Below are 8,840 nucleotides of genomic sequence, written 5' to 3' on the forward strand. Positions count from 1 at the left end.
ACATCCAATTATTTTTTTCACTGTCAAGTGGCAGGACCTGGCCTTTAATCCCTCCCTCAGGTGGAAAGGTGACTCTCAGTTCTCGAGTTGTCATCTCTTTTTCTTTAAAACAAAAATGCTGGTTTTGGAGTTTTGGATCCCTAAGAACAGACTCATTTGTGTATAGGGAGAAGAAGCTTACCAAGTGTTACTGCAGCATTAATACCTTTCCTCTTTTAAAATGAGAGCAGACTACTGTGTGACACAGACATCTTCCCTAAACACACACAATCTAGCTTAACAGCAGTTTTTGCTAGTAAATAGGTACAAAAATAAGCCAACCATAAAGCCAAATAAAATCAACTAATTTTAGTACTCACAGGCTGCGCAAATAGGACAAAATCTACAAGTAATTTATTTTTCAGAATATCAAATTATTAGTAAGCAGCAGTGAGGAGAAAAAAGATTGCAGAGTGCAATTACTGTCTTAACAGATTCCCTTCAAAAGGGCCTAATTATGACACATTAATTGTATTAAATGAATTGTAATTTTCACTCGAATAAAATCTTTTTTCCCCATCTAGCTTATTTTCCTCAAATTGCGTCCTCACCATACCCCACAGGTTTCATCTGTTTGAGGAGGATTCTTAGAAAAACAAAACTGCTCTAGAACATCTGTCCCCTGCTGCCCTCCCCATAAAATACTCTCGGCCATAAAAAGGCAGCGAGAGCATTAGGAGAGACCAGCAAAATGAAGAATGAGGGAAGTACTGAGGGAAAAGAGAGAAGAGGGGAAGAAAGGTATTATTTTATCAACTTTTGGCAAAAGATGGAGCAAACACTGCCTCTGGCCCAAGGCCTTCTGAAGGCTCAAGAGATGAGTTTGCTACGCGGCTGCTCTGGGATGAGCACGGCCCAAAGCCCAGCGGAGAGCCAAGCCTGGAGGAAGCCTGTTCAAAGGGCTGGGCGTGTGGGCACCAGCAGGTTCAGTGGCCAAACTTTCATCCCAAGGGGGAGAAGTTTACCAGACTCCTTGGTGAGGCTCTCGGGTGGTTCTAGGCTGCTGCACCCTTTGCTGCGCAGAGCACGCTGCCGTGGCAAAACCAAAAACAGGGAGTTGATGGAGACGTGCTCAAGCTACCTCAGGTGCTGCCAGTTGGTAGAGGAGCTTTGCTGTGTGTTGAATTTGCCAGGAAAAGCACAGTGGAGTGCTCATGCTGAGGTCTTTGTCTCAAGTAGACTGTTACCAACCCAAGTAAGCTGGTTCCTACTCCCTCTGTTCTTTAATGCCAGTCACGTGGGTGGCTGTGATGGAGGCAGGGGCAGAGGAGACAGACAGGCAGCCAACTTGTTCTTTTAAAACAAAGGGAGGAGTTCATGTGCAAAAAATTGCAAATATAAATCTGTTCTAGTCCTGGGCTACTTGAAGTGCTCTGAAGGACTATGAACTAATGGATACAAACTCAAACGTAAAACTTTTGATTTGAACAGCAGTGTGGTATCTGCTTTTGCTTCATGAGCTCAGATACATAGAGTAAACCCAGGCTGAAAAGCAGCAAGATGCAGGACAGGCTCACCAGTGGCAGGAAAAAACACTTCCTTTTCTGAGGCAGCTGAGAGCTGCCTCCTTTACTTTGAAGATTTGACTTCAAGTCCTAATCTGCGCTGAAATAGAAGCAACAAGTTCCTCCACTTATTTACACAAGTGTTTGTGCAATTACATCTGTATTTTACAGGCAGTAAGAAAGGGGAGAGAGGCCTGTCCCACTCATGCTGGCCCACGTGCAAGGGTATGCCATTTTACCAGCTTCCTTCTTCAGATGGAGTTATACCTGACCACGAGCAGATAACATTTCAGGTCAGACTTGTTTCACCCACAGTAAGTGAGAAAATTTCAAAGATAATAATATGTGGAGGCAATTTAATAGCTAAGGTGTCCTTGCATACTCAAAGTCGTAAGTGCCCTTCAAGAAAATGAAGACCTCTGCAAAGTGTAGGAGTTTTTAAATCTGTCTTGCCAGACACTATCCCTAGAGCTCACAGTCCTCTGGTTAGAGGGGGGAAAAAAAGGGGGGAAAAAGAAAAACAACAAAAAGAAAAAATATTCCTTCCTTAATAATCCAAATCATCCAAACACATGGAAATTGCACATGGGCTTTCTTTTGTCCACTGTTTCATTTTCATCTAATTTCTACTCCAAATCCCAACTCAGTTACTCTTTAATCAGGCAAAACAGTTATTTGCTCACCCTCTACTTTTCTCTTTCCAAATTTGACTGATGCTTTTGCCTTGATGGGGAATGAAATCCAAGGAGAGGTAAAAAATGTGAGCCTGACACCACCTCTTGCCACCACTCTTGCTCCTCACAACAGCTCCCCTGCCCTGACCCACCAGGGTCTGAATGCACAATTGCTACAACCAGCAACCCTGGAAAGTAAAGTGTCCACTATTTCTCTGAAGAGGGGAAAGCACCTTTAAAGGAGCAGTTAGTGAGGCTCTACATCCTGAGGAACAACCACAATGAGCCTCTTCCATTTAGTGTCACCCTGTGCATGGATATCACAGCTCACTTACACACACAGAAGGACAAAGCCTTGCTATAAAACACTCACAGTGCTATATCCTGCTCAGGGCAGCTGCATTGCAATTATTACTCATGTTTTGGGTTATTTCTATAGTACAGGCTCTACTCCCACGCAGTCCCTTTTACCAGAGCTAATTCTGGGTGGTAGGAGGTGCTGGAATGCTAATTTGTAAAGGCAGGGACTTTTCTGTCAACCCAAACCTGGTATGTTTATTTGCTTTGTCTTTGGTCAAAAATACATCACACCCCACCAAGCCACAGACATTCACTGTATTAGTCCTGAAAAGGACTGCCAGGTCCTTTTCATTTTTATTTTGTAAGCGTCCAATAACAACGACCAAAATTTACTCACTGTTTAACAACAGGAATATTTTGCACTTCAATAGTACTTCCATTAGGTGGACATGGAGGGATTTTGACCCTGCCACCTCAAAATACTCCAATGCACCACAGCACTCATCTTTGCTTCTCAACCCCTCCTTTCTTCAGCTTTCATAAAGAATTCAAAAATAAACACAAAAGACTCAAGTAATTATTAAAAAAACTAAAGCAAAACAAAAAGACAGAAAAAGAGGCTTGAGATGGAACTTGCCTTCTGATATTTGAACGGAGAGAGATCACATTTTTCAAACTTCTTGTATCTAGAAAGACAGTAACCCCTTTTCAGCAAAATTAAGAAAGCAGAGCTTAGCTTCTCGGGGAATAGCCCAGCTCCAGAAATCAGGCTCTTATCACCTACTACAGCGTGACTAGTGAAGCAGGGAAATTACAAGAGCAGTTGAATCTTCCCTCACAATCTTCATTCCTTCCAACACTCAGGGAATAAAGGCCATCACCAATTAAGGAGGAATGGCTGCAAGTTGAGAACTTGCTAATGCGTGAGTTCATCACCTTCAAAACACGAAGCCATAAATTCCAAGAGTCCATGACACACTTGAGGTACTTAATACGTATCCTTCCTTACCCTTCTTTCCTTTAATAGCTGGAAGAATCTGAAGCAAAGATAACCTCCCACCAATTATATGGGAAGTGGAGTTTGTGTTTCACAGTGAAGGCTGTCAGACCCAGCACCCACTCTGACCTTAAAACTTCAGAGCAAGTTTACAGAACAGGTTTTTGCTCACCCCCTGCACAGAACAAACTGCCATTAGGAAGACCAGCAGATAAACCCTCTTCATGTACAGAATGAAAAAACTGACACTGAAAAAAAGGGAGCTGTGGCATTCAGAGCACAACTCGGATCCTGCTGTGGTTTCAATACCCGCTCATCAGACCAGAGCTATGTGATCTCAGCTCTCAGGAGGCACAAGCCCGGCCTCTCTTCACAGTGAAGCTGCAGGAATAACATTCACCTGGTCTCAATAAAAACACATTTTGGAAATGCAGTGGGATCAGCAGGACTACCACCTCACACCATGAGGACTAGCACAAGAGGCAAGATGAGGCAATGGTACTTTCCTTGCAAACATTTAATGCAGTCCAGATGGACTTCAAGAAAGCTGTGAAGAACATGGGGTTTTTTTAAGGGTTTGACTATTCTTTTGGTCAAAGGCTCGTAGGAGAAACAAAATGAATATGAAGAGAACTACAGTGAAGATAGCAAAAAACCCTAAATGATCTTTGATTCAGTTTTTCACAGTGCTTATAATCTCAGGGGAGGCAAAATAATAAAAGATAGAGCAAAGGAATTCCATCAGATTATTTAAAGAAATAACTAAGAACAGTGCACACAATTCATACTGGGCTCTTGGCACCTCTTATTTAAATCTGGAATTGGAAGAAGTGCACCTATACAGACAGGTATAAAGCACATAATCCATCAGAAGTAGGACATATAGTAATACATCCATGAAATAAGGGACAAATACATCATATTCTTCAATACAATACACCTTTTTCACCTTTCACATAATTCTTAAATAGGTCTACATGTGAATGAATAGGAATTAGTGGGAGTAATGACATTTGACACCACCTGGTAGCTAGTGTGGAGATCTGATACGATTAGGAAGGATACTGTATTGTAAAACTGTAAATGATCAGAAACACTTTGGCTGCAAACACTTTGCAAAACTGGATTGACTGCACTGAAGTTTCCTGTCTTGGAAATAAAATAAATTTGACTTCACACAGCTGCTCTATTTTTGTACCGTCGGAACAAGTGTTTCAGAGCTGCCATTGTGAATCGCAGTTCTGTGCTGTGTTTATCTGCTATATGACAAATCAGAATTGGAACCAAAGCCGAAAAAGCGTGCCTTAAATGACCCGAAAAACGAAATTCTGTCATAGTAGCTTCCTTCCAAGAACAGAAATTAAAAAAAAAAGGGAAAATTTCTAAAAATGCAGCTGAGCGGTGAAGCAAGCTCAGTAGTGCTGAAGTCGTTCACAAATGTTCATTCCCCGTCCTGGCACGGCACCTCCCGACGCTTGACGCACACACTTGCAAAGTTACCAGGTGCCAACACTATTGTAACCATGACATTTAAGTCTGGTGCCTCTTCTCACAGCCTGCTAGATGGTCGTGGTCCACTACTGCCCTGTGTGGATTTACTCATCCCCTCTCTTCAAGGCCACCCAGGGCAGCTCTGCCATCCACCCTCCTGCTCCGACAGCGCGGAAGCGGAGCTGTGCTGCTCTGCTGCTCCCCTCTGCCAGTATCCTTCTTCCTCCTTGGCAAAATGTCAGGAGAGCATTACCTGCTGCGTGGGCTCGGCAGTGCTAGGCAGGCCTGGGTGAGGAAGGGAGTTAGCCTGGGAATTCCCCACATGTTGGAGGGGTGCAAGCATAAAGGAATCATAGAATGGCCTGGGTCAGAAGGGATCTTAAAGAACATCCAGTTCCAACCCTCTACCATGGGCAGGGACGCCTTCCACTAGCCCAGGTTGCTCCAAGCCCCCTCCAACCTGGCCTTGAACACTTCCAGGGATGGGGCAGCCACAGCTTCTCTGGACAACCTATGCCAGGGCCTCACCACCCTCACAGCACAGAACTTCTTCCTAATATCTAACCTAAACCTACTCTCTTTCAGTTTGAAGCCATTCCCCCTCGTCCTGTCACTCCACGGTCTTGTCAAAAAAAGTCCCTCTCCATCCTTCTTGTAGGCTCCCTTCAGGCACTGGAATGTGTCCAAGCATCACTTTACGCTGCAGCTTCTGACGTGAAGCAAAGTCAGGTTGGGAGGAGCGTTTAAATCAGTAAGAGACATCTCTCCTTTTCTACATGATCGTGCACAGCCCACTCCAACTCCGGAAACTACTTGCACAAGGAGCTTAACACAATCCCAACGCTTGGCAGTATCCAGACACTTGCTTTTAGCATCAGCATGTGAAGGATTCAAGTAGCACCAGTAGCAGCTTTGTAGCTTTATACTATTCATTGCAAAGCGGAAAAAACAACAAGTACATTTGTGATCTTTAAGCCTTCCAGTTTCAGGCGGGGAACGAGATAACAAATTCTGCCTCATCAAAAGTAGAGAATAAATTTTAACTGCACTCTACTGAGTCACTACACACCAAGATCTGATTTTGGAAGCACAATTGCATTTATAACCTTACTTACAACCTCAGTGGGCCTACTTGTGAATAAAACTTCACATGTGCTAAACACCAGTAGCAGTCTTTTAAATAATTAACTCTGCAAGAACTCAGAACTAGTTCAAAACAGTAAAAGCTTTGCAATCACATTCAAAGCTTTTTTTTTTTTTTTCCAGGTGGAAAAAGAAATCAGAGGCAAGTTTAGCTGAAACCTTACATCACCTGTAATACAAGTAATAGGAGCTGTTAAGCGTAAGTGAAGCCTCTGGGTGTACTGAGGGCAGCACATTTCTCCCTCTTAGACCTCCAGTCATATTATTAAAAGCGTGTCACATTTTTCCTTCTCCATTTCTTCCAATTGCAGAATCCCCCTAAGACACATAAGGAGATGATATGCTTGATAGGCACTTTTTCTACCTGAAATTATTTTTTTTCATTTAAGACACACTGAATTGGATTATTAGCCCAATCAACTCTGGTATCTTGATCCTGGCAGAAACCAATATTGAATGTTTGAATGTTCCCTGGAGTAACGAAGCACTCACAACGCCACAGGAACAGAACTGGTCAAATATGCAGCGTTCAACACAGAGGAAAAATTATTTTGTGGCCTCTGTGGCTGTGGGGCCACACCTTGATACCCCATACCTAGTTAGGTTTTGCTTTTTTTAAAAACTCCATTTATTGATCACGCCAGCCTTTCTCAATACATGTATTGATCCTAGTGTGGTACACTTCGATGAGAGTGATGATGTGGCCAGTCCTCTCACATTAGAAGTGTAAAAAAGAAAGAGTTCACAGACATCCAGAAATGTAACGACAGCTGAACACTTCCTGTTGGCTGGGCATTTTGGCATTCATTGGCTTTTTATCACGTAGAGGAGTTAAGTAGAAGAATGAGGAATTTTTTCTTTTTTTTTTTTTGTGTACACTGGGAACAGAAGGACCTAAACTCCTGAAGCAAACACGAAGTTCTGAGGGAAAGCCCCGAGGACTCTCAGGAAATTAATCCCCACTCAGCTGACTAGTCATCCCCACCAGCAGCCCAGCACCGCTCCTCCTGGGATCTCATGACACAGATGAAAGAGCAACTACATGGCAAAAAAAAAAAACAAAAAAAACCAAAAAAAAAAAAACAAAAAAAAAAACAAAACAAACAAAAAAAAACCCCCCAAAAAAAAACCAAACAAAAAAAAAACCAACAACACTTCAGCCACGCTGGTGGATGCAGACGGGGGAGATTCAGGGCAAATCGGTCTATTCGAAAACAATATTCAGAACACAATCGTTCTTTGCGCTGTTAATGAGTAACACATGGATTCTCGACAGAAGGGGCTGGTTTTGCCCAGCCATCACTTAGTTTAGCAGGAAGATTTCGAGCGATTCTCCCGGGAGCACCGGGAAGATCCACCAAAGCGCCCAATCACGATGCAAAGCAGCTTAAAAAAAGCAATGAATAAAAAAAGCACCCTCTGTCTCCAAAAACACGGTCATTTCGAACTGGCAGAGCAACTCGCTGCGGATTCAAACGCCGTGACACAGCCTAGAACCGGGGACCAGGTCCGCGGGATTTCCCGAGCGGTCACCGGGTCGGGGCAGGACAGGACAGGACAGCCGGGGCTGGGCAGCCGGGGCTCGGGAGGGCGCGGGGGATGCGCCTTTCTCCTTCCATCCCTCCTTCCCGGCCCGTGGAAACTCCCGTCTGCTGCCGCCGCTCCCCCGCGCCGAGCACCGGCACCATCTCTCGGGAAGGGGGGGGAGGGAAAGGGAGAAGGAAGGAGGCGCCAGCACTGAGCACCGGGAGAAAGTTGCGTTTGGGCCGGGCGGGGGGGGTGGGCCACAGATTCGCTCCCACCCAGGAGAAGTTTGCCCCCCTCCCACTCTTCTCCCAAGCCCGCATCCCCCATCCCGCTCCTACCGCCTGCGGCGGGGTCCCGATCAGCATCTCCAGGTAGTAGCCGCGGCCGGAGTCGCCCTGGAGGTTCTCCACCATGGCCAAAAAGTTGAGGGTGCCCCCGGGATCCGAGGCCAGGGCCAAGCCGTCCGCGCCCCCGGCGGGGTCCTGCTGCGGGGCGCTGCCCCCCGGCCGCAGCACCACCGGGGCGGGCGGGGACCCGCCGGGGGCGGCGGGACGGGACACGCGGAGCGGCAGCGAGAAGAGAGCCCGGCAGAGCCCCGTGGTGCCGGCCAGGAGGAGCAGGAATCCGGGAGCCGCCAGCGGCGTCCCCATCCCGGCGGCAGCGCGGGGGCCGCTTCCCAAGTGCGGCGGCTCCGGCCGGAGGCAGCGGCCGCCTGGCTGCCAGACGGGAGCAGCCGAGGGGGAAGGAGGAGGAGGAGGAGGAGGAGGAGGAAGGAGAAGGGAGCGGCTTACCCACGCCCCGGCTCCATCTCCCCCTCCCCCGAAGCGAGCTCCACCTCGCGTTCCTCCCGCACGGTCCCCAAAGCTCCGAGCGCTCCGGCTGCCCGGGGACCGTGCGGGAAACTTGCTCCGACCCAGCGCCCTCGGGAGAAACTTCCCGGCAGGGCTCGGCTCAGCCTAATCCAGCTCAGCTCAGCCCAGCCCACAGCCCCGCTATCGGAGCGTGACGGCACGGAAGGGAGAAAAGTTTCCGAAAGCCCTAAAGGGAGAGCGGCGGAGCGGGGATCCCCGCCGGGGCTCCGGCAACCTGCCAGGGCTCCCCTCGCCACCCCGCGGGAGCAGAGGCTGTGCTCGGGCAGGAGGAGGCGGAGGTGGGAATGCGGGG

The 8,840-nt window shown here is 47.1% G+C and overlaps 1 protein-coding gene across 1 annotated transcript in view; it reads right to left on the reverse strand.

Annotated features, from left to right (window-relative positions):
* The window catches only part of BACE2 (beta-secretase 2), a 48,381-nt gene extending 39,797 nt beyond the window's left edge, over positions 1-8,584 (reverse strand). Inside the window, exon 1 of the mRNA XM_064647043.1 lies at positions 8,015-8,584. Coding sequence (XP_064503113.1) covers positions 8,015-8,326 — 312 coding nt within the window. The 5' untranslated portion in view covers positions 8,327-8,584. The remainder of the gene's footprint in view (positions 1-8,014) is intronic.
* Positions 8,585-8,840: the final 256 nt, after the last annotated feature.

The sequence above is a fragment of the Pseudopipra pipra genome, chromosome 2 (assembly GCF_036250125.1).
Source record: "Pseudopipra pipra isolate bDixPip1 chromosome 2, bDixPip1.hap1, whole genome shotgun sequence".
In the NCBI taxonomy this organism is placed as follows: domain Eukaryota; kingdom Metazoa; phylum Chordata; class Aves; order Passeriformes; family Pipridae; genus Pseudopipra; species Pseudopipra pipra.